This window comes from Gracilinanus agilis, chromosome 5, assembly GCF_016433145.1.
Source record: "Gracilinanus agilis isolate LMUSP501 chromosome 5, AgileGrace, whole genome shotgun sequence".
In the NCBI taxonomy this organism is placed as follows: domain Eukaryota; kingdom Metazoa; phylum Chordata; class Mammalia; order Didelphimorphia; family Didelphidae; genus Gracilinanus; species Gracilinanus agilis.
The window spans coordinates 221739079-221765012 of NC_058134.1; the positions used below are offsets into that span (position 1 = coordinate 221739079).

General features: G+C 40.1%; 1 protein-coding gene across 1 annotated transcript in view; it reads left to right on the top strand.

Annotated features, from left to right (window-relative positions):
- LARGE1 (LARGE xylosyl- and glucuronyltransferase 1) overlaps positions 1 to 6040 on the top strand; it is a 401339-nt gene extending 395299 nt beyond the window's left edge. The window contains exons 14-15 of the mRNA XM_044679131.1: positions 1367 to 1562; positions 4424 to 6040. Of these exons, the coding sequence (XP_044535066.1) occupies positions 1367 to 1562; positions 4424 to 4621 (394 nt within the window). The 3' untranslated portion in view covers positions 4622 to 6040. The remainder of the gene's footprint in view (positions 1 to 1366; positions 1563 to 4423) is intronic.
- The last annotated feature ends 19894 nt before the right edge of the window (positions 6041 to 25934 follow it).

Below are 25934 nucleotides of genomic sequence, written 5' to 3' on the forward strand. Positions count from 1 at the left end.
GAGGAGAGGAGAGGAGAGGAGAGGAGAGGAGAGGAGAGGAGAGGAGAGGAGAGGAGAAGAGAGGAGAGGAGAGGAGAGAGAGAGAAAGAAAGAAAGAAAAAAGAAAGGAAGGGATAAAGGAAGGAAAGTAAACAGAAAGGGAGGGAGGGAGGGAGGACAAAAGAAGACTTGCTCAAAGTCACACAGGAAGGAAGCAGGGCCAGGTCTTGACACCGTGATGTTCCTGAAGTATATATACTGTCCTACCCTAGCCATTCTATTCATGAATGCTAACTTCCTTTCTAAGGAAGAGCAAAAAGATTCATTTCTGAAACTGATAATGAAACATTCGTAATTTCCCCTTCAGAAGGTCTTGCACATATACAACCACTCTACCCGACACACATACACACGTCTTCTCAAATAGCTGTTCTTCAAACTTCAATACGGCCATTAAGTGCACTGAATCTTAGTATCACCAGATCACTCAGTAATGTGAAGGAAAAGATGACTAAACAGAAATCTAACTCTGAGTGATTGTAAGGACTAATCCTCTTCCCAAAGAACAAATGATCAAATGGTCTTCCTCCCTTCTTTCAACCAAGGAGTCATAGGGGTGTAATATATTGAATACACTGTCAGGCATGGTCTGTATCGATTGGTTTTACTGTACTGCCTTTTTCTTATTACAAGGGAGGGTGCGTTGTGGGAGGTAGATCTAAAAATGACTGAAAAAAATGGCAAAAAGCATCCACTATAAAAATACTTTTGTCAAAGGCTTGACAAGCATTTAAATGAAAGAATTCAAATCGATGGAGTACCCAGCCATCAAGTCACAGAGTCTAAGAGAGAAATATCAAGCACAAAATGTGCCCCAAATACCCAAGGATGACCCAAAGCTGGCCAATTTCATTTCCAGCCCGAGTATATATTTTCTTTTTTTGTTTTTTATAAACTTTCTTAGGGTTTCATAAACCATCTTAGGATCCACCTACCTACCCCAACAGATAGAGCTTTTCATCTCATTTGGGATCATACATTTAGTGCTGGAAGCAATCCCAAAGGTCATTGAATGCAACCCACTCGAACTGAGTGGGAATTGAGACCCAAAGAGAATTCACCTGCCCCAAGCCATGCAAGGAGTACTTACAAGAAATGATATCTGAACCCAAATTCTATGACACCAAGCTCAGTGCTCTTACCACCATGCCATCCAGCCTCTCTTAATACAATGGTACAGATGACAAAAGACTTCTAGAAGGGCTTCAAGATAGATGGGAGATTGCATGGACCAGAATAGTGGCCGGGGCTCCGGCTATGTTGGGTCCCTCAACATTTATTCCACCACGGTCCATCCCAGTATCTCATCTCTCTCTGTGTCCTAAAGGTATCACGTTTGGACGAAAGGGCATGCCCCTACCAACTTCGCCAAGTGGAGAACAGCCACCACCCCATACCGGGTCGAATGGGAAGCAGACTTTGAACCCTATGTCGTAGTAAGGCGTGACTGCCCTGAATATGACCGGAGGTTTGTTGGGTTTGGATGGAACAAGGTGGCCCACATCATGGAGCTGGATGCACAGGTAAAGTGAACCCAAAGCTCCCTAAATCTCATGAAAATTAAATTGAATCGGGAAATCTTTGAGGTGGAATATCTCTCAAAGATTCATAGATCCGAGTGATGTTATTTTACAGATGAGAAAACTGAGGCTTAGAAAGGGAAAATGATTTGCCCAAAGTTGTACAGTGAGTTGCAGACCTAGAACCTAGGCTGGTGATGGCAAACCTATGACACGCATGTCAGCACTGACACACGTAGCGATTTTTGATGACACACAGCCACATACAGAGAAGTCTGGGGCCGCATGCCAAGGATGAAACATTTGCTGTAGTGTAGTGTAGTGTAGACACTCTGTGCACTATAGATGACAATTCTACCTATATCAATTTACCTATTTTGGTTTATTAAATACAGTTATATATTACAATTATACATTTTTGTTATTTAAACTATACATATAGTGAAATTATGGTTTTTTTCTCAAAGTGACACACCACCCGAATGATGCTCGGTTTTTTGGCGAATTCTGACACACCAAGCTCAAAAGGTTGCCCATCACTGACCTAGGCCTTGAGTTAGAAAAAGCTAATATTCCACTGACTATCCATTCCTCTATAATCTCTTAATCTAACTCAGTCACTTGAGGCAAGAAAACTGTCATTGGCTATTGACCCTTTCCTAAGGAACCTAATTTAAGGTGAAATCAGGCTTCCTCCCTCTCTCCCCTGATCCTATTAGCTTTAAGAAAGTGCCAATATTAAAGTTAAGAGTTGCTCATCAATGGTCCTGAAGAAAGCAAATAAAGTTAGAAGAGCGGTGCCCATATTTTAGAGTGGAAAATTTTAACAAGCCAAGCCCATCCTTTGAATAAAATGGTTGGCAGAGCTCAGAGTAACATGGGGACAAACGATAATGTTCTAACTCTTCTTTGTTACTGCCTTAAGAGTAATGAGCCATCCTAAGTAAATGTCTATATAAGTAGAGGTTATTTCTAGGAGTATTTTTTATCTAGCCTGCTACTTCAGAAATGTAGAAAATGCCAAGTTTAGGAGCCCAGCTCTACCCCATTTAACCATTCTGGCACACAAGCATCCCTTGGCACTTGTTACATGGCTCCCCACTCTGAAGTAAATTGTCAAATCCTCTGTAATAATATACTGACATACTGTGTGACCCTGGGAAAGTTACTTAACGGCCATTGCCTTTCCCTTTCTACTCTTCTGCCTCAGAACCAATATTGATCCTAAAATAAAAGGTAAGGGTTTAAAAAATAATGATATATCAACCTAAAGGGTTCTAAGAAGCACAGAAAAGAGCCATTGTGTTTTATAGGTAGGACTTGAACCCAGGAAAGAAAATCTTTCTAGCATAGATTAGTTGTGATTTTTAAACAAAATATAAGAAACAGAATTTAACCCTTTCTTGTTGATTCAGGGTCATCATTATGAACTTCAGTAATTATCCTGGGCTGGTCAAGTAATATATTTCTGTGTTCAGAGGCTATTGTGTCTAATGAATTGGTGGCCCTGCCACTAAATGGCCCCAGACTGCAAGAGTAGAAAACACTTAAGTTCTGCTTTCTTTGCAGCAATGAGGCAGACAATTCAAGAAATATGTCCTCCGTATTATAGATGGGCAAGCTGGGGTTAACAGAGGGCGAGAACTCGCATGCTTTCAAATGGATAAAAAGTGAAAGCTGAGACTTGAAGCTTGGTCTTCTAGCTCCATAGTGTGTGTTCTGGAGCTTTTATATCCAGGCTTAATTTTTCCTTCCACTGTCCTCCTCCCTGTCAGATTCTGAGTTTTCACTGCCTTTTGCCATCAGGGAACCCCTTCCTAACTCGCTGTCTCTGAACTGCTGTGAGCTGAGAAGTCAGATGAATTGAGTCTAAAAGTAAAGAGACTGTGAGTGAAGACCAAAAGGATTATTCCTTGAGGCAAGAGCCACAACTACAGGATAACCTGAGAACATACCTTATTTAGAATAAACTCTTGATATAGTGTGGCTATTATCCCTATTTTACAGAGAAAGAAACTGAAGTTCATTTGGCCACATTTATACTCCTTGAGGTGCTGATGTCATGGGTGTTGGTTTTGAGGAAAATAAATCTCAAATTGTCCTTTAAAGATAGCACTCTGGGGCCACAGAATATGGGAGCGATAGACTTACAGACCCAATAGCCTCGAAATATAGAGTATATTGCATGTATGAATGACATTTGAACAATAATTTATGTTCATAATGATGACACTGGAGTAACAAAAATGAGTCAACTATGCTCTAGAAACTGTGTTGGAGCCAGGACTTGAGGCAAAGTCTTCCAGATTCCATACTTTAAAAGCTACTCAAAAATTAAGAGACCCTAAGATTTGAACTGTGTACTTTATAGTCAGTGATAAAATGTTCCTTCTTGGATAAAACCATTTGTTAAAAGGACAACCTTAGGCTTTGTGTCCTGAAGAGTCCTGCTCCAGGGCCTGGCAGGAGGGGGAGGTCCATTTTAACTCTCAGATATATCTCAGAAAAGGTTCTCAGATCAGTTTCTGGTGGTTTCTGGATAAGCGAGATATGATGAACAATTTTGCCATTGAGAAATCTTTGCAGAATATTTCCTTTTTTGTTTGTTTTTTTCCCCCTGCCACCTTTCAGTCTTTTCTAGGGGGCTACTCTTTTTTCTTTCAAGATTAATGCATGCCTTAAATGCCATTAGAGTTTATTGGGCCAATTCTTTTCATGTGACTGAGGCACGCTCCATAAATGTGTGTATAAGTGTGTTTTTCATTCCTTGTTCTACCATTTGTTATCCCTGATATCATCCTAAGCTATCAGTAGGGACTCTGGGATGGCTCACTCTGTTCACTCTTGGTATCTTTCTCCCCCAGGAGTATGAGTTCACTGTGCTCCCCAATGCCTACATGATCCATATGCCCCATGCTCCCAGCTTCGACATCACCAAGTTCCGCTCCAACAAGCAATACCGCATCTGTCTCAAGACCCTGAAGGAAGAATTCCAGCAGGATATGTCCCGTCGCTATGGCTTTGCTGCCCTTAAATATCTCACGGCTGAAAATAACAGCTAGCATAATGGGTCCCATCATTGGGAGATCAGAGACAATGGAAGGTGAGAACCACTTGCTATCCTGGGCCCGGTCTTAAAAACTCAAAACTGAGAAATTATTTTTTTGTTTTTGTTTTGTTTGGGATTTTTTCTTCTTTTATCCCCGCCCTGGTCCAAACCAGTCCTTTTTGCTGCAGAGATCTGGGGCCGTGCCCACTCCTTCTCCGTCTCTTACTTGAGTTCTCTGAAGATGCAGACATGTAACCCAACTGGACATCCACCAAGACCCTGGGGACAGAAAGAGGTGGCCAGAGAGGAAGGGCTTACTTTCTTTCCAACAAAGCAACAAGAAGTCTTCGGAATGTTTATGCAATCACTAGATAACCATGGCACAGATTTCAGCTGGGGGAAAAAAAAAGTGGAAGTCTTGGGTTTACCATCCTATGAATTTCAAAAATTAAAAAAGCTACTTTGCTTCTCTAAAAGTGAACTTTCTCCTTTCCTCTACCAACCTAAATAAGCACCCAAGGGCAAAGTCGGCTAAAGGGTTGGATTGACCATTTGTCATCTTGACTAAAGAAGGAGGAAGCTCTACTCTTTCCCCCTGGGAAAAGGACAAAAGGGGGAAACCACTGGCTCAAACCTGTAGGAACTTTTGGTTGGTTCTTTATCCTCAAAATCAATCTTTTTTGTCTGGGAGTTCAAAAAGGGAGGTGGGGGGGGGTAGGGAATCAATTGTTTTAAAGCTCAGAAAGGAAGTCAGTGGCCTCAGTAGTTTTCAATCACTTCTCATGATTTAACATCGAAGCGTCTGGAGCTGGTACTGAAAAGCTGACGGAAGAGTGTCAAACTGGAAACAACACCCATGAGACGCATCACTCGCCTTCTGAGAACGACACGAGGGGAATGAGGACGAGTTCAAGGCTAGGGCTGACTCTTTTCTATTGACAGACACTGGATCCTAGAAAAAGACACTGAGGTTGGAGATGTCCGATGGGGTTCTGAAGGGAGCTAGTGAAGGGGAACTTGTCCCTCGACCTTGGACAGAGGCTGCCGAAGCTGTCAACTCTCACCATTACGGAATTACAAAAGAGCTTCATTTTGAGGAATAAAGTCTCCTTTGGGGGAGGGAGGGGGATTTCAGGGAAAGAAAAGGATTTTGCATCCAGGCAGGGTTCTGCCCACCTCACCATGGACAGGGAGAGAATTTACCGCCTTGACCTCTCCAGGAATCTGCTAGAGGATCCCCCCAAAGGAGCCGCCGCCACCCGGAATGATGAGACACTGGACTTTTTACCATTTTCTTTCTTCCTCACTATTACTGTTGTGTTTACATTGGCAGGAACAAGATTTAATGCACTACCCCCTTTGCTGGGCTGTTTGTATCGAGTTGCGATGTGGCCGGAGAAAGCCGACTTTAATAAACGAGAGAACAGACTGTTCCTTTTGCTGCCCTCCTGCCTCCTCCTCTCTCGCGAGGTCTCAGAGTCCTGCTGCGGCAGGCAGAGGGGTTCTCGGTTTTGTCAACCTCCCCTCCTGTTCTCCTTCCTGATCAGGTCCGGAGGCGTTCTGCCTTCCCCATCCCCGCCTCGGGTTAGGTTTTTGCTTCACCTTTTGGCCCACCCAGGGACATTTTTGTTTTCACCCCAAGTTCCAAATTCAGATTCCAGATCACGAGAATCCTTGGGTGAGAGCTGACCAGGATGTTGGGGGGTTCTCTATAATCCAGAGGACTGCTAGGTGGTGCAGTGGAGAGAGTACTGGCCCTGCAGTTGGGAGGATTCATCTCTGTGAGTTCGAATCAAACCTCAGATACTTACTAGTAGTGTGACCCTGGGCAAGTCACTTAACTCTGTGAAATGAGCTGGAGAAGGAAATGGCTCCAGTATGTCTGCCAAGAAAACACGAGACACAATCACTCGGAGTCAGATCCAAGTGAATAACAACAAAATCAAATCCAGTGGTTCCACTAACCCCTTTCACTAGTGTCATTACCAATAATAAATGTTTTGAGCCCCTATGATAATTTAATATACAATTCACAATATTCTTTACAAATTATTTCTGCTTAAATGCCCCCCAAGTAAGGAATTTTAATGCAAACCTCTTGAACTATCGTCAATGAACCCACCTCATTCTAGTTCAATTCCCTTACTTTGTAAATGGAGAAATTAAGACCTAGAGAAAGAACTGTGACTTACCCCAAGGCAAGCAAGAATTAAGTGAGAAAGGCAGGATTTGAATACATGTCATCTGACTCCAAAGCCAGTGTTCTACTATAGTTTGCTAAGCAAATGAGAATCCCAGACTATCTGCTACCATATCCCACAAGGGAGTTTAGTTTCTTTTTTTTTTTTTTAAACCCTTACCTTCTGTCTTAGAATCAATACTGTGTATTGGTTCCAAAGCAGAAGAGGGGTAAGGGCTAGGCCATGGGGATCAAGTGACCTGCCCAGGGTCACACAGCTAGGAAGTGTCTGAGGCCAGATTTGAATCCAGGACCTCCCATTTCTAGGCCTGGCTCTCCGTAGAGATTAAAATTAATATCCAATAACTAAGTAATTTAGTTAAATTAAATTAAATTAAATTTTTTTTAATTTTTTTAAAAATAAAAAAATTAAATTAAAAAAACTAAATAATAATAATTAAAGTCAGACAACTATCTAACCCAGCCCACTCACAAGAGCAAAAGAGGAAGAGAGAAGCGGAGCCTCCGAACTTATACAATTATGGGAAGATGCAAACTTTCACAAAGGGAAAAGCATTCTGGGTAACACAGAAAGAATTTTGGGTAATGTAGTTCAAAGTGCAAAAATCTCTTAACTATACACCCTCCATCCGCTGAGCCACCCAGCTGCCCCCGGGAATTTAGTTTCTTAAGGCATATGTTTGTATTACTTTCCTGAGACCAGTAAAAAGTAACCCAGAATGGCCATTCCCATATAATTTAGGGAAGTTATATAAAGTTCATAGGAAATCCTCAAGAAGTAGGTCTAAGATGTTTCACTTCATGTGCCCAGACATATATTTCTATACACACACGTATTAAAACCTTTGTATGTGTATGCGTATTTATATCAGTGGTTCCCAAACTTCTTTGGCCTACTGCCCCCTTTCCAGAAAAAAATATTACTTAGCCCCCTAGAAATTAATTTTTTTTTAATTTTAATAGCAAGTAATAGGAAAGATAAATGTACCTGTGGCCATCACCACCCTCCTGGATCACTGCAGCACCCACCAGGGGGCAGTGGCGCCCACTTTGGGAATCACTGACCTAGATGTACTTATATACATAGACCTGAATTACAGAGACAGACATTTCATACATAATAATATATTCATCTCTTTTTGCTCTAGCAAAAATCTACCCTGGACAGGGTAGATTTCCCTCTTTACTGACTCATTTTAAACTTCAGTACTTGCTGTGACTTCTCAGATGAGGGCATTCCCTCTTCTGATACAGATCTCGACCCTTCCTGACAAGTTTATCTTGCACAACTCTCAGCCTTGCCTTTCCATATATTCTCTATAGAAACAGTTTTCCTAGAACCAGATTCCTCTGGTTCATTGAATATGTTGAAGATTGAGTTCAAGGCTCAGCTGCCCACCTATTGTCCTCCAAGTCTACTCTGTGGCTGGTCCACTTCCTTCTCTGGCATACATTTGCTTGTTGGTGTCCTTTTTGGTGCCACAAAAGTATTTTCCCAGGAACCCATGTCACCCCCTCCACCCTGGAGAGATGGGCTGCCTCGGCTTCCCCAAGGAGACCAGCCAGGGAACATGGGCTGAGGTTTCAGAGGCAGAGGGAGGGTTCCCTAGCTGCACAGTGCCCTCTAGCACTGGACACAGGGATTAGATTCAGGGAGCCCTCACAAAGGACACCCCCACCTGCTGAAGGGCCAGAGCGTTCTAGGCTCTGGGAAATGGGAGGGTCTAGGGCTCATCAGGCTGGGGCCAAGGGTTCAGAGCTGGAAGGGCTCTGAGAGATGAGAGGCAAGATGGGATGATGGATAGAGAGAGTGAAGGGGCTGAGAGAAAACTGAGACTCACATTCAAATCCTCCTGAAGAACTGTGGGGCTCAGGTAAGTCACACAACCCCTCTGGTCTCTGTAAAGGAGGATAATGATAGCATCTGCTGCCTCGGGTTTGTTGCAAAGATAATGAGATAATGTATTCTGTAAATGGGAAATCTTCTCCATTTTACAGATAAAGAAACCAAGGCTCAGCAAAGATTAGTGACTTGTCCAAAGACCTCATTTATCATTTATAATTTAATTTTTATTGTGTCCTGGACCTCTTAAGCAATGTGCTAAAGCCTCTGGGCTCCTTAGAATAATTTTACTTTTAAATTTATTTTTTTATTGGAACTATTGTTCCATGTTTATATAATTCATTTCCTTTCCTTCCCTCTTCCCTCCCCCTCCTAGAGCCAAAAAGCAATTCCACTGAATTGTACAAATGTTCCAAGTATGTTAAGTCGGTAAGCATTAAGCTCCTGTTATGTGTCAAGCACCATGCTAGGTACTAGAGATTCAAAGAAAGGAAGAATTTCCTTGCCCTCAACACACTTCCATTCTAATGAGGAGAAGACACACAAACAACTATGTGCAAAATAATAGATAAATAGACAGACAAGACAAATTGGACAGAAGCTCAGAAGGAAGGTACTAAGAGTAACGAGGACTGGAAAAGGCTTCTTGCAGAAAATTCATATATGTGTTCTGATTTCAAATCCTATTGCCTGTAATATTGAGTAAAAATTCTGCAGGCCTAAATATAGTTACTTGGGATTCTCTGAAAAATCCCTCCTGTTCCTAGAAAATGGAATTTCCCATGGTGGTGGGGACAAGGATAGTTTCTGATGGTGGCTCAAAAGAAGATGCCTACAGATTGAATGTCATAGCTCTTCCTCCTCTGTCTGATCATGCCCATGACACGCACCTTGAAGAGAGTTCTTCAGAAAACCAATAAGCATGGGCCAGAGGTCATTCAAATTAGCAAGTTACAATGAGCTTTGATTTCATTGAGTTTTCTCCCTAAATATGCCTGCTGGGATAGGCATGATCTTTTCTTGCTGATTGTTCTTGAATCTTCACTTCAGAAACTGCGTTATGTTCACTTGCCTTCTCACTGTCCAGAGGCCATTGCTCTTGACCCAGAAATAATCTAGAACCAACCTGTTTTTCAGCTGATGCGAATTTAGGGTTTTTTTCCTTTGACTATCATGAACACACACTAAGTTCTAGGCTCCATACATTCTTCTAATGTCTAGACAATCTCACTACATCCATGGATGAGTTATCTTTCATAAAAATGCATTGAACCATCAGGATTAACTAAGCTCTATTATTAACTTATTCTCAAATAGGATAAAAAGCATTCTGCAAATCTCGGGCCCTCTATGTTATTCCCTGGGATTATTATCATTATAATCTACATTATACTTTGATGGAGAAAATCTTCTTATAATCTCCCTACAAAATAAGTACAAATATCAGCAATTCCCATTTTTGGATGAAGAAACTAAAGACTGGAAAGATGAAGTGACTTATGGTTACTTAGTTAATGAGTATGAGAGCTGGGATTTGAACCCAAATCTCTCCAGCTTAACCTTATACCAAACTGTGAGCTCCCATATCAGAGTACAGTAATTGGAAGGTAGGGATCATGGTACCTCTAAGATGCTTCCTGGATTTCAAGATGAGGTGAGATGATATAATTTCATCTCTCCCTGGAGAAGAGCTCAAGATATTAGCACTTTGAGTTATAACAGCATTTCTTAATCATCTTTGGTGTCAAAGTTCCCTTTGGTAGTCTAGTAAAGTCTTTCGGTACCTTCTCAAAATCACATTTTTCAATTTATAAACTTAAATACAGAAGACAACAAAGAGAACATATAGCTTTGAAAGAAAGATATATATTTTTCCATCCAGGTTCGTGTACCCCCTGAAATAACATAAACAGATTAAGAAGCTCTGCGTTAATAAGATGTTTATCATTTCACTGAAAAGGATTTCTACTTGCTGGGTCAGTTCCTTGTACCACTTTTTGAAACTATGCGTCCCATTTTAATTTGACACCTTTGAATGACTACACTGTCCTTCACTGATGCTTCAGGAATTGTTGTCAGAAGGAGACAATGAGTTTTGTACTGGCAAAAAAAAAAAAGAAATGATGAAAAGACAGAAACCCCTTTGCAGTCTCTCTGTAGGTAAAATTAACATACTGGAAAAGGCCAAATATTCGGCTTGTATTTACCAGATACAATCAGTACCTGCTTCCTAAATCTTTCTCTTTATTAGTTATCATCATAGCATTCAGAATTACAAAGATCTTTACATATGTTATCCTCATTCATTCTGTTTTGTTTTGAAACAAGAAGTTGGTTTTTGCTTCATTCTTCCTTTCTATTCATAAGAAAGGTCAGTGAAATCATAAAAGCAGTAATGGGCATGTCCAGAAATGGGCTCCCCAAACAGAGAACAAAACTCAACAGGTCTGACTCAAAAATCTACCTTACTAGGGGGCAGCTGGGTAGCTCAGTGGAGTGAGAGTCAGGCCTAGAGACAGGAGGTCCTAGGTTCAAACCCAGCCTCAGCCACTTCCCAGCTGTGTGACCCTGGGCAAGTCACTTGACCCCCATTGCCCACCCTTACCAATCTTCCACCTATGAGACAATACACCGAAGTAACAAGGGTTAAAAAAAAAATCTACCTTACTGGCTACCTCCCTTTGCAATGGGAACATAACCAGAGAGTAGGGTTTCATTGGGAAATTCCATGTATAGATTGGATCAATGGCTCAACCCAAAGTTTGCTTAAGAATTCAAGTCAGAAGAGATATCTGTGGCATCTAGCTCAATCTAGTCATAGGACTTTGTGACATGGTGTCATTTTTAATATGAGAATGGAGTAGAAGTCATTGAAAGTTGTTCTGAGATATTTTGTCAAGATTTTACTTCTCAGATGGTCTGAATGCCCAGGAAGTTATTGATGGGAGTTACTAAGAGGATAGGAAGTCAAAAGATTAGACTGGTGGGCAAAATGTATTGCAATGATGCCTAAGGAGGAAAACTAGAATCTATCTGGTGTCTGGTTATAGATCATACCATGTTTTGTTTTGATTTTCAAATCATCACAGTGCTTGGCTAATGCCCTTCATAACACTTTGAAATAAAAGATTTCTTTGAGTTTAAGAAGTTAAACTGATATATACATAAAAATATATACACAATTGCCATTTCAACTTAAAATATATATTTGGGCAATAATGATGATCTGTATTTTATAGATAAAGAAACCGAGGTTCAAGTTAATTGACTTATCCAAGGTTACAGAGCTAACTAATGTCAGAAAGAAGAATCAGACTCAGATTTCTCCTAACACTGCATCAAGCTTCCCCTTAGCTGTATTCTTGAAAAGAAAATTCTGATATCAAGGTTTTATGGCATGAAATATAAGGAAAGAAATATTCTCACCAATGTCCTTGTTGCCTTTTTTTTAAACTACAGCCATTTAGATAGAAGATGATAGAAAGAGAGGGTGGGGGGAGGAAGGGAGGAAGGAAGGGGATAGAAAAAACGATTGATAGAGAGAGAGAGAGAGAGAGAGAGATAGATAGATAGATAGATAGATAGATAGATAGATAGATAGATAGATAGATGGATTGATGGACAGATAGATAGGGAGAGAGAGAAAGAGAGAGAAATGGACAGATGGATAGGTAGATAGATAGATAGATAGATAGATAGATAGATAGATAGATAGATAGATAGATAGATAGCTGGATGGATAGACAGGCAGATGGATGGATGGATGGATAGATAGATAGATAGATAGATAGATAGATAGATAGATAGATAGATAGACAGACAGATAGACAAAAAGACAGATAGGTGGACAGATAGATAGATAGACAGACAAACAGATTGATATAGAGATATATTCTAATACATGGTTTCATATATTGATGACTCCATTTTGAATTCTGGCAAGGTCTTGAGTTCTACTTATACTGTTTGAATATCAGTTGGGATGCTGCCATTTTTAAATCCTTTTAAAAAACTATATTAGAATATCATATTCTTAGAATATATCAATAATACTAGCTAATGGTCTTATCACATGATAGCATGAATAAGCATAATTCCATGTGCATATATAAATGTTTTAGTAGCATTTCATTGGTATGGCTATTTCCTAGAATACTTTGCAAATTTAACATATCAAGCAATCAACAAGCCTTTATTATTCTAATGGGGGGATCAGTACACATATAAATCTTTATAGAATAAACATAAAGGGAATAAACGCAAAGTTAATTGCAAAGTTGAGGGTGTGTATATGTATATATAAAAATATATATACATATTATTCTATATCTCTAAAGTCACAAGAAAAGGAAATAGCTTAGGAACTCAGGAATTCTGATGACCATCATGGTTCTACATAATTTATTAACCTAAGTTAAATTGTCCATTAATATTTCAATATTGATTTTTCTGAAGGTTATTTAGTACGCAAGGTTGAGCTAAGTCACTTGGCATCCTTTCCTATAAAAATTAAAATAAATTTTAAAAACCAACAGGCACCTGCTAAAAGGTCAAAAAAGGCTTTCTTTGTCAGGTAAAAGTATTACTACTTGCCTCATCCCATTTCTCTAGATTGGTAAGAAGCCAAGAAAGGGTTCAGTTATATGCATAGAGCTCCAACCCAGCAGAACTAGACACCCATGGGAATAGAGGAGGGGAAAGAGACCTCTTTATGTGAGATGGATTGGCAGCTAAGTTCAAGAAAGGCCCATTGAGCCATCCTGCAGGATTGGGCCATACTTTCCCAGTGGAAAGGGGTGGAAAGGAGAGGGGTCAGATCAACCAATCAAGACATTTTTAATATTCTAAAGTGCCAAGACTTTCCATCAGCTGGGTTACTGCAGCCAGGCTGATGTTGTGCATTTGCCTTGAACAAAGAATTTGGGGAAGGGGGCGAAACTCTGAAATATGATTGTAATCTTTTTTAAAAATATTTTCCCCCATGAAGTACCTTTCGTGCTGAATGGCTCAGAATGGAAAAAGCCCCTGTGACCCATTCCTGACGCCACAAGAAAAGAAAGGAAAAAGCTTCCTACTTCCACCCAGGCTGGAGATCATTTCTGAAGGTCTGCTTCGAATGCTCCATTGTCATGGAAGGGGTCCTCTTAGTAGTCATGAAAACAAAGAATAGAAAATCTTGAATCCTTTGGCTAGAAATAAGTCGTTTACATGATTTCTATTGTTGTTCAGTCATTTCAGTCCTGACTAACTTTTCATGACCCTATTTGGGGTTTTCTTGGCAGAGGTACTGGAGTGATTTGCCATTTCCTCCTTCAGCTCATTTTACAGGTGAAGAAACTAAGGCAAACAAGGGCAAGTGACTAGTCCAGGATCATGCATCTAGTAAGCGTCTGAGGTCAGATTTGAACTCAGGAACTTGAATCTTCCTGATTTCAGTTCTGGCACTCTATCCACTGTGCCACCTAATGGCCCCACATGATTTCCATGGTGCCTTAAAATTTATAAAGGGAATTCTTCACCATTTCTTTATGAAGTGGGTAGTAGAAGTGTTATTATTACTTTAGTTTTACAAATAAGGAAGTTGAGAGTTATTGAGTCCAAACAACTGTTTTCAGGGTCTTTGCAGATCAAGAGGTCCGAAGTCTGGACTCTAACTTGGAGTATCTCATGTCTTACTCTCTACATGTCTTACTTTTTCTACTATCCAAAGCTACAAAAATGGGCACAGGATGAAAGAATACTGATTGTCTGCAAACAAGAGGAGCAATGTTAGTATCTTTAGGAAAAAGTATCAAAAACAATGCAGACTATATTAAACCACATTTTCCACCCTGAATCAGTCTTCACTCCCCATTCATGAGTACTCATGGCAACCAATATAAAGGAAATTGATCATTAAATTCAGAGGGTCATATAGAGCAAGCAAGCATTTATCAAGACATTTCCTATCAAGACATCTCCTAGTCCAATCACTAATTAAAGTGTGAGTTCCTCTCAAAAACAGCACCTCCCCTCTAAAAAATAAACTGGTCTTGTCTTATTGGAAGATCCTTTTTATGTCTTATTTCATATCCAAAAGTCCATAATTCGATGAATTGATGAAGTCACTGTTCAAAGTACCAAGATTGAATCTAAGTGAGAAAGAAAGTGACAATATCTGCCCTTTAGAAACATACAGTCTAAAAACTAGCAGAGGAAGAGAAGAGTTGGCATATACAAGGATAAGAATAATGAAAGGATAATGCCAGCCCAGGAGTTTTAGGAGTATTTGAGGCAGGATTCTAGAGTCAATTCTATTGTTTTATCACTAAATTCTACCACAGCCCATGATGAATAAGTTGAAACCCAACCATTCCTTTTTTATTTGTTTTTTAACCTTTACTTTATGTCTTAGTAACAACTCTAAGACAAAGGCAAGGGCTCCACAAATGGGGTTAAGTGACTTGCCCAGGGTCACACAGCTAAGATGTGTCTGAGGCCAGATTTGAACCCATGTCCTCCTGACACCAAACCTGGCACTCTAAAGGCCCACCAGTTCTGAGGTTCACATTACCCTCTCTGTTTGGTTGGTCCCTCAGTTACCCTTACACAACTGCAAACAAAAAGGAAAAAAACAATTTCAGCATCTAGTGATTCAAGAAATGACCCCAGTTAGGGTTTTGTTCTTTTGGAAACTCTCCCCACCTGCACTTAATCGTTGGAAGCTTTATTAATGGCTTATGGTATCTTGGTGTCCTTCCAAGCTTCTCTTTTGGGTTCCAAAGGAGATTAACTGTGACATCAGTAGCCACTGCAGTGACTTGAGAGGGCTTCAATCTTAAAAAGAAAGAATAACAACAAAAAAAGGACAACAAGACTGCCTTGATTGCTCCTCTAGCTATTTATATATCCCTAAACACAGCTAGAAATTGGAAAGTAGGAGAGGAAAGAGAAGCTCCAAAGATCCTTCTTTCACAATTGACTGTACTACCTAGGAGAGCTTGTCTTCAGCTAGTTGTGCTGGTTAGCAGAAGGAGAAAACTAAGCACAGAAATTTAATGGTGGAAGAAAGTTTTAGAAAAGAACTGTGAAGGCCCTTAGAATGTAGAATGGAAAAGCTGGGAAGACTCTTAGAACAGGAAATGTTAGAGCATGGAGGGATATTATAAAAGGGAATGTCAGAGCTGGGAGTGGGGCCTTAGAAAAGGAAATGTCAGAGTGGGGATGGGTCTTAGAACAGGGATTGTTGGAGCTGGGAAGAGCCTGAGGACAGAAAAATCAATGTTGGGGGTGGGGGGGGGAGCCAGAAGATCCATTGTCAGAGTTGGGAGGTACCTTAGAATATACAGTATCAGAACACAGAATTTGACATAAGATGTAATATCCAACATGGAAAGGAACTTAGGAAAGAGAAAAACAGATCCAGAAAAAAAATAGTGTCAGAGCTATGGAGCAACTCACAACATAGAATATCAGAAGAGGGAACAGCTAGAGACCATGGAATGTCAGAGCTGAAGGATCTTTAAATATGGGATGTTTTAACAGAGAAGATTAAAACCAAAAGGGTTCTTATGGATCTTCTAGCCCAACTCCCTCAGTCTCAGCTGAGAACAACTGAGGACCATCAGCCCTTGGCATTCATTTTCTTGCTCTCTGTGGCATAGATGGTGTGAGAATAAAATACATAATATGTTTAATATGATAATGATATTATTATGTACGTGGAAGCCAGATCATGGTTTTGGAGAACATCTCTCCTTGACGTCCTCTCTACAAATACAAACCAATGACAAATGACTTTTGTATCATGTGCTATTCAACCATTGCTTGTTTGGTTAGAGACAGCAATGAGTTGCATGAGCATTCCAAGGGATGGCCCACTGATTTACCTGGTCCTGCCGTATTTCAGCTCAGTCCCTCAGCTGTCAAAGGTTTCTTCATGATCCTTTGTTCCTTCATTTTCCTCTTCTTCACCAAGTTTGAAAACATGTTTGAGGGTTCAGCTGGCCCATTCTCCCTCAGGCATCTAACTGTTTGCATGAGGATATGAGGATGCTTTGGGAAATGCTCTTCTGCTGCCTCTGGAGGCTCTTGCTATCTCGACCGTCTTTCGGGTTTCTCACCAAATCTCTCTAAGAAAAGCACAAATACCAGGCAAGGAGGCTTTTTTTCAGGGAATACGTTGGGAACCCCAGATGATTCCCTCAAGCTATCAGATTCAACCATTTCCATGATGTGAAGTGGAAGAGTTTAGGAAAGATCCCAAAGCATCCAGACTTTAACACAAGGTAAAGGCTGAAGGTGTTCTAGAGTTGACCATCAGGATGGAATAATAGAGTGCTGGATCTGAAAGGAGAAGAGGTAGGTTTAGATCCTAGCTGTGAATTTACTAGCTGTGTGCCTACAGACAATCCACCTAACGTCCTCATTTTCCTCATCTGTAAAATGAAATGGTAGAACAAGTTAAACTCTGAGTTCTTTATTTTATATTCTATGAATCTGGGCCCTTTCCACCATTTTTTAGGAAAAAGAACATTAGAGTTAGGGTCTGAGAACCAGGTTTTCAAATCCTAGCTCTCCTAATTATTAGCTGAATGACCTTGGGCAAGTGTCTTCCTTCTCTGGGTCTCATTTCTATTAAATGAAGGGATGGGATCAGAGGCATTGTGGTATGGTCTAGAGCAGTGATGGGCAAACTACTGCCTGCCGGCCAGATGTTGGCCCCTGAAATGTTCTATCTGCTACGTGACATTATTCCTAATCTGCGAAATACAATGAGTAGGATACAATACAATAAAACTTTGAAAGAGTTGCCTTAGAAACATACTGACAGATGAGCATTTCCTTTCCTTTGGCCCCCTCTTTAAAAAGTTTGCCCATCACTGATCTAGAGGGTCCTCAGTTTGTAGTTAAGAAAACATTGCTTTGAATCCTTCCTGAGATACTAAATATAACTTTGTGTTCTAACAAAGAGTACTGAGTTTGGAGTAAAAAGGATCTTGGTTCACATCACATCTTCTGTGAACTCTGGGCTTGTTTTGTCATCTGTAAAATGAGAAGGTTGTCCTAGGTGGCTATTGGGATCCCTGCCCCCTCCAAATCTATGAACCTTTTGCCCTTTGAAAATAGAAGACTAAGGGGGCAGCTGGGTAGCTCAGTGGATTGAGAGCCAGGCCTAGAGACAGGAGATCCTAGGTTCAAATCTGGCCTCAGACACTTCCCAGCTGTGTGACCCTGGGCAAGTCACTTGACCCCCATTGCCTACCCTTACCACTCTTCTGCCTTGGAGCCAATACACAGAAGTTAAGGGTTTAAAATAAAAAATTTAAAAAAAAATGAAAATAGAAGACTATTATATACCCATAGAAGATAAGTTTCTTGAGGATAGGATTTCATTTTTGTCTTTGCATCCAAAATATCCAAGACTATACCTGGCACATGGTAAATGCTTAATAAATGTTTTCTTAAATACAAGCTGTGTGATCCTGGCTAAGCCACTTCCCTCTCTGGGCCTCAGGTTCCTTGTATGTAAAATGAGGGGACTGTAGCTTCACAGTTCCTTCCAGACAGACTTGCATGTGACCAGGTCACCAAGCTATGTAAATGTCTGAGACAGGATTTGAACTCAGGTCTTCTAGATTCCATATGTAGCGTTCTATCTCCTGTACCCTCTCACTGCCTTTTATAATGCTTTATAGACTTGATTTATACTGCTCCTCTCAACAGGTTTGTAAAATAGTTCATCACAACTTAAGCTTAAGAAAAACAAAGGAATTTTCTCAAGGTCACAGGGATCTTATTTTACAGTTGAGTAAACTAAAATCCAGAAAAATGATTTGCCCATGGTCACCCAGGAAATCTGTCAAAGCAAGGATTTAAATCAGATTCTCTGACCCTAAATACAGAGCTATTTCTACTCTACCTGTCCAGCTGGTTTTTCTATAACATCCCCCATAAGTGGTTATCTATTATCTTCCTGAAAGCTTCAGTTGATAGGAAACTCATTGCCTACTGAGTTCCAATTTGGGACATTTCTAATTATTAGAATATTGTCCCTTAATCTCATCAGTGTCTAACTCGAAGCCTAGCAAGTTCTCACTTTCCACTATATCCCACTTGCCTATGGAAGAAAGAAAGAAAAAAAGGAAGGAAGGAAGGAAGGAAGGAAGGAAGGAAGGAAGGAAGGAAGGAAGGAAGGAAGGAAGGAAGGAAGGAAGGAAGGAAGGAAACTTGGAAGTTAGGAGGACAAAACAGTATGGAGAAGGACAAAGAGAAATACCAGCTGGTAAAGGGTTAACACTTGGTCATAAGTAGTTAGCTGGTCCTAAGCAGTTAGCTGTCTGGAAGTATTTACTCATCAAAATCTGTAAGTGGTTTCTAGAACAGGGAAAACATTTATGATTTAATGGAGGAAATAAAGACGTCCTCTTTCTATACTGAACTCTAGCATCCACTTTCTTTACAAAGACTATAGAAAATAGCTGTGGCCTGAGACCCCCACATTGCAGCTGAGCCACATTAAGGTGACTCACCACAAGATCATATATTTAGAACTAAAAGAGATCTTAGATGTCATCTAGTCCAGCCTCCTCATTTTATAGATGACACAAGTGAGGCTTAGAGGGACTAATGTCTTGTCATGGGTCACACAGCTGGTAAGTATCTGAAGTAGGATTTGAACCCAGGTCTTCTTGACTCCTCATCCAGTACTCTATCCATTATTCTATGATCCCTCTCTCATGGTTCCACAGTAATTATTAGAGTTGGTGATGGACTCCAGATCTGTTTTAAGAACCATGTTCATTCCACACTTCTGTCTATTCATTCTATTTATATCTGTTAAGTACCTACTATGAAAAAAATAGTTGGGTGGTGCTGTGGATAGAGCACTGAATCTAGAATCAGGAAGCCTCAAGATCCCAAGTCTAAACATGGCCTTAGACACATACTAGCTTTTTGATCCTGGGCAAGTCACTTCACCCTGTTTGCCTCAATTTCCTCATCTGTCAAATGAGCTAAAGAAAGAAATGACGAACCACTCCAGTACTTTTGCCAAGAAAACCCCAAATGGGGTCATGGAAAGTCAGACACGACCAAAAAAAATTACTGATCTAAATGAAAGAGTTTCCTTTTGGCTAAGTGAGGTATATGACACCTATGAATGTCAGTCAATTTCAACTGCCTTTGGAAACTTTAGAAATTTCCAAAAGAAGAAGCATATGGTTCAAAGATGTTTAAAAGCAATATGCCATTCATTAGTTCACTTTAAACTCACACAAAAGAATATATGAAGCCTGGTTATTTTAAGCACTTTTTTGGTCTCATGAACCCCTGGCAGTTTGGTGGAACCTATGAACCCCTTCTCAGAATAATGTTGTAAAATACACAAAATAAAATAAATAGGATTACAGAGGAAACCAATTATCTTGAAACAAAGATGTAATGTTTACCAGAATCTATCCCATGTTAACAGACCTTGATTTAAAAAATAGGTGGGGTTTTAAAGGTCATTGAATCCAATACTGTCGTTTTACAAAGGAGGAAACTAAATGTGTGACTCAGGTAACATGTGAAATGACTTGGCCAAGGTCATATACATACTAAGTGTCCAAGATGAAATTGGAACCCAGGGCTTCCTGACTCCAAGACCAGAGCCCTAGCCAAGGACTCAGCTACAGAAGAAATTTGTGTGAATGTATATGTGTGTGTGTGTGTGTGTGTGTGTGTGAGAGAGAGAGAGAGAGAGAGAGAGAGAGAGAGAGAGAGAGAGAGAGAGAGAGATTGGAAATGAGTTTTCATAGCAGCTGCACAGATACTTGGTAAAGTGTGTTCAGGGTACAGAAATTTTAATAACTGATCTGCTGGATTATTTTACCTGCTCTCTGGAGCTAGAGGCTAGGGCTGGCTAACACCATTGGAAACCACTCAATTGAATCATCTTCATTGGGTGCACTTAGGGAAGGCATCATTTGAAACATCCCAACTGTTAAGTAATTGGCAGATCAAATGACCCAGATGGGCAAACTAATTGGAATTAAATGAGATTAATCAGAATAAGCATTTTTTTTACTGTGGGTTTCAGTAATGCCAAGACACTATTTACTGAGATGATGAAATATATCTGAAGTGCTGAGACACACACTGAGTTTATAAATGAGTATGAAGCTTTTGTCAACCCAAGGAGTCTGTAAAGGGTAAAATAAAAAGGAAGACAAAATGTTTGTTTTTTAAGTTGTTTTTCCATCTGATGACCCACTTTTTTGAGAACACATGACCAGGAAAAGAATTGGATGTCCTAAGCACATGGGCAAGTTGCTATTGGCAAGACTATTTACATGGTTTGCAAGGATAGAGCTAGAATCTTCTTTGGATACTAGTTCCCCTCCTTGAAGCTGCCTTCATCCCAATGCAAGGAGAATGGAGAACTCTTTGGGATTACCTTCACTTTAGATCCTAACATCTTTGCTTCATTGGGAGTTGAAGAATGGATTATAAATAGGAGTTCGTGGCATGGAAAGGATAGGAAACTTGGAGAAAAAAAGTATCATATCAACTTTAAGTTTAAATTTATAATAGCAAAGAAAAGACATTTTATGTATAAGAGAATGTGTTCTTTTTAACAGCATGTGGATTTCCTCTAGGCATTTAGATAACAAGCATTTAATAAATCCCCATTTATTAAAAATGAATAATAATAAAGAAAATAAACTTATACTAGTAAAGATAAGACATTTTGCATATAAGATCTATACCTTAATTTCAGGAAAGTAGATTTAAGAAAATTCTGAGAAAAATTGAGTACATTCCCATGGTCCAACATTCTAAAACGTGAGATAGATCCAAAAGTTAAAGGCTTATAGAAATATATATATATATATAGATATATAGATATATATAGAAATATGCTTACTACATATATCAGAAGCTTCATGAGAGCAGGAACTATGTCTTATCTAAATTTTGCCTCTTTCCCAGTTCAAAACCCAAAGGCTTTCCATATAGTAAGTGCTTGACAAGTGTTTATTGAAATAAAGTTTAATCCCTGTTGCGCCAAAAAGATAGAATGCATCTTAAGAAGTCAGTGTGACTGTACAGAATGCTGTCTGGCGGGATCATATAAAGAAAGAAAGATGGAGAGGTGCCTATACAAAGAAGAACAAAATATATTGCAAAAGTCTTCAGGAATAGTGTCAAAGCCAAATCCCAGAAGGACCTCAGGTTGTGTGATTTGAGGGCCAGGGAGAAATGCTAGGACTATATAAAGAGGAACAATGAAGGAGAGACCTTCTGCTTGAGAAAGACAGTGGGATGTTAAGATATTGCAGATAGGAGGATCATGGAATTAGGCACTTAGAACTGGAAGGGCTCTTAGAGATCAGCTACTCTGATGCCCTCATTTTATAGATGAGGAAACTCAGTCTTGGAGAAGGTCATTGACTTGCCCTGTGTCTCATAGGTAATAAAGGAAAAGTTGGAATTGAATCTAGTGTCTCTGCTTCCAAATTTGGGTCACTTTCCACTATGCTTACAAGCAGGCATGAGCATCATCTCCCTCACCATTGATGGAAAGTAGCCCTTCTTGGTGAGACAGTTTGGGCAGCACAGAAGCAGAGAGTGGAACTGAAAGACCAAAGAGGACTTTATCCTGGAAGAAAAAAGTCTTTTTAAATTTTTTTTTTATTTTAATCCATGGTTCCATGATTCATGTTCTCTCCCTCCCCTTTTCCCTCCCCATTCCTGGAGCCGACAAGCAATTCCACTGGGTTATACAAGTGTTATCACTTGATACTTATTTCCATATTATTCATTTTTGTAATAGAGTCATTTTTTAAAACCGAAACCCCAAATCATATACCCATACAAACAAGTGATAAATCATATGTAAAAAGTCTTTTAAAGTACATTTGAAAAGAGAAACAACACAAACACATACACACAGAGAGAAGGGAATTTTAGAACAACAGGAGTAAAATGGGTTGGCAAAAGGTGTTAAGAATCACATGTGGAAGTCTGCGTGGTGTGAAACAATGAAACAATGCTGGATTCATAGTCAATTGTCCTGGGTTTATATCCTGACCCTACCAGTGAGACCTTTGGCAGACCTCTTAGTCTCAGTTTCCTCTTCTTTCAAATGTGATATTGAATTACATGGCAACTTAGATGCCTTCTGTCACTAGATCTATCATCCCAGGATCTGTATTTGAATCCTCTTCTTTACCACCATTGTGACCCCCAGGCAAGTCAACTTCTCGATTTCCTCATAATTTTCTCTATATTACACTGAAGGAGTCCATCCATGATTATTAGCACTGCCTTCAGCTCTCCTTCAGAGTTTGTTCTTCTTAACTGTATGTGGGTTTCCTCTAGGCACTTAGGTAACAAGCATTTAATGAATCCCCATTAAATGCCAGTCACTGTTCTAGGCACTCAATGGACAAAAATGACAACAATCCCTGCCCTCAAGGAGCTTACAGTCTAGCTGGAGGAAGTAACATCTATCAATGGGTATATATATAAACAATATCCATACAAAGTAGATGTCCTCACATTTATTTGAGAGGAAGATTCTAGCAGAGTATCAGTGATCAGTAAGGAGTCATGGAGAAGGTGATGACTGTGCTGAGCTTTGAAGAAAACAAGACTTTCTGAGAGAAAGAAGTGAGGAGAAAATATATTCCTTTTCCCCTCTCCCCCTGAGCCCTTCATACATACTTTTTGGTCTGGTCAAGGCTGTTTACTCTCTAATTAAGTAAAAAAGTTATTTTGGTAATTTGATAGGTATGGCACTAAATAGGTAAATTAATTTGAGTAGGATGGTCATTTTTATTATGTTAGCTCGTCCTATCCATGAGCACTCAATGTTTTTCCAATTGTTTAGATCTAGATTTAATTGTTTGGCAAGTGTTTTGCAGTTATGTTCATATAATTCCTGTGTTTGTCTTGGCAAATAGATTCCTAAGTATTTTATATTGTGTAGGGTGATTTTAAATGGTGTTTCTTTTTCTACCTCTTGCTGCTGTGATGTGTTGGAATATATAGAAATGATGATGATTTATGTGCATTTATTTTGTATCCTGCAACTTTGCTAAAGTTGTTGATTATTTCTATTAGCTTTTTAGTTGATTCTCTAGGATTTTTTAAGTAGACCATCATATCATCTGCAAAGAGTGATAGCTTAGTCTCCTCATTGCCTATTTTATGGCTGTTTACTCTCAAGCTCAAAATCTGTCCTCTGTTTCCTTTACCCATAAAGGTTCTTTCCTTCTGAATATAACAACAATAATGATAATGATAGCTAACATTTATATAAGCACTTTAAGGTTTGCAAATACTATCCACATAATAGCCCTCTGAAGAGGTTGCTATGATTATCTTCTTTTTATAGATAAGTAAACTGAGGCAGAGAGAAATTGTCCAGGGTCACACAGCTAGTAAGTATCTTCAGCAGAGTTTGAACTCAAATCTTCCAGCTTCTATTCACTGAGCTATCAAGCTGCCTTTAGCACTATGAATGATACTCTAGTCACTGTCATGAGTCAGTCCTATTGCTTTCCCAACAAATTGAGATGTGATGCTAAGGAGAGTTGGACCAAGGCAGAGAACCTCACCAGGAGGCAGCCTCTGGGTTCTTCCTGCCTTCTCACAGCCACACACACCCCCCTTTCAGCCCTCTCAGCTGGACCTCACAAATTAAAGCTGGAGCAGCCAGCACCCCAATCAACTTCCTGGTGGGGAGTGGGGAAAATCCTTGAGATCTGTTTCACTTAATTCACATGTTATGCAGGGATCCCACTATGGTCCTGATGGCCACCAAAACATTCACAAAACCTTCTGACGTTCAGACAAGCTCAGCTCCACTTGGGGAAAACTTGGGGGCTTGAAGGGTACACACAGTCCTTTCTCCCCTGCCTCCTCTCCAGCGCTCTGCCAGGTTCCCCTGTGCCCAGAGAGCCCACAGAAAATCACGGTGCTCAGAGGTAGATTAAGAGTGATGAAAGGAACGGCTGGCCCAGGAACTAGTGTGGTGCCCCCAAAGCTTCTATTATTACTTTTAAATGAAACGTAACTTTTGTTCATCATAAGTGTTAACAAGCATGAATGCATTTAAATGGCTAAGATTTAGACTGCTGGGGCATAATGGCATCACAGTCCAAATGGGGCCAACTCCTGCCCAGAGTTCATTAATCAGATGACCGTATGACCACTAGTGGTAGCCAATTGGTGCTGAGTTTCCCCAGTGTCCCAGCTGTTCTTAATTGAAGCCGCCTCTGCTAAATTGGATTGGGCTGTGAGGCCAAGCCAGTTTTTCTGAGAAGGCTTCCACCCTCCCAACACAGCTACCTCTGTGATCCGTGGCAAACCTGAAAATCCCTGTTTCCTCCAGTAGGGTCAGCCAGCATCCCAAGAACGGTATGCCTCTCTCCCCATCTTGTGCTCTGTCCTCTCCATGCTCGGTGGGGTGACTGGCAGGAGTTCCCAAGAAACTACTTTTTACTCCTTGCTGCCTATTCTCCTGCTTGGGGTTGGTTGCCCTCCTAGGCCTCCTGGGGGGACTGGGCAGTGGCTGTGGCTGCCATCAACAGCTTAGTGATTGATTATGGGGCCGTAGGCTCTGGCACAAGAGGAACCCAGAAAATGTCAAGGACTTCAACTCAATCTCTGTCTGCCATCCAGCCAAAAGGGCCAAACCTTAGGGAAGCCAGAAAGGAAATTACACAGCGGTCTGAGAAAGGGCTTCGAGACCCAGGCAGGCAGAAAGAGAGCTATGGGATGTGGGGGGAATGGAGGGTATTAACTCTGGTTTGTACCACTGTAGCCCAGAAAGTGAACCTAGGTTTGAGATGCATTGTGTATTGGCATCTACTCAAAATTAGAGCTCGAGTTGTCTCCAGTGTGTTTCCTAATAACAGTCAAACTTGAACATATAAGTTCAAAGCAAAATAATAATAACTAAAGAGAAAAACTAGCAATAAGTGCTCTTGTATGCATGGGGAATAAGCTTTCTAACAGGGTATTGTGGTTGAGTTGCTTCAGTTGTGACTGACTCTTCGTGACACCATTTTTTTTCTTGGCAATGACACTGGAGTGGTTTGCCATTTCCTTCTCCAGCTCATTTTAGAGAGGAGGAACCTTTTTAAAATTAATTAATTTATTTATTGCATTAATATTCCCAGCCATCTTCCATTCTCCATCTCCTCCCTGCATTAGAGAAGGCATCATTTAACCAAAAAAATAAAGATAAATATATATATATATACACACACATATATATATATATATGACTGTCTTGCTTATTTCTACTTA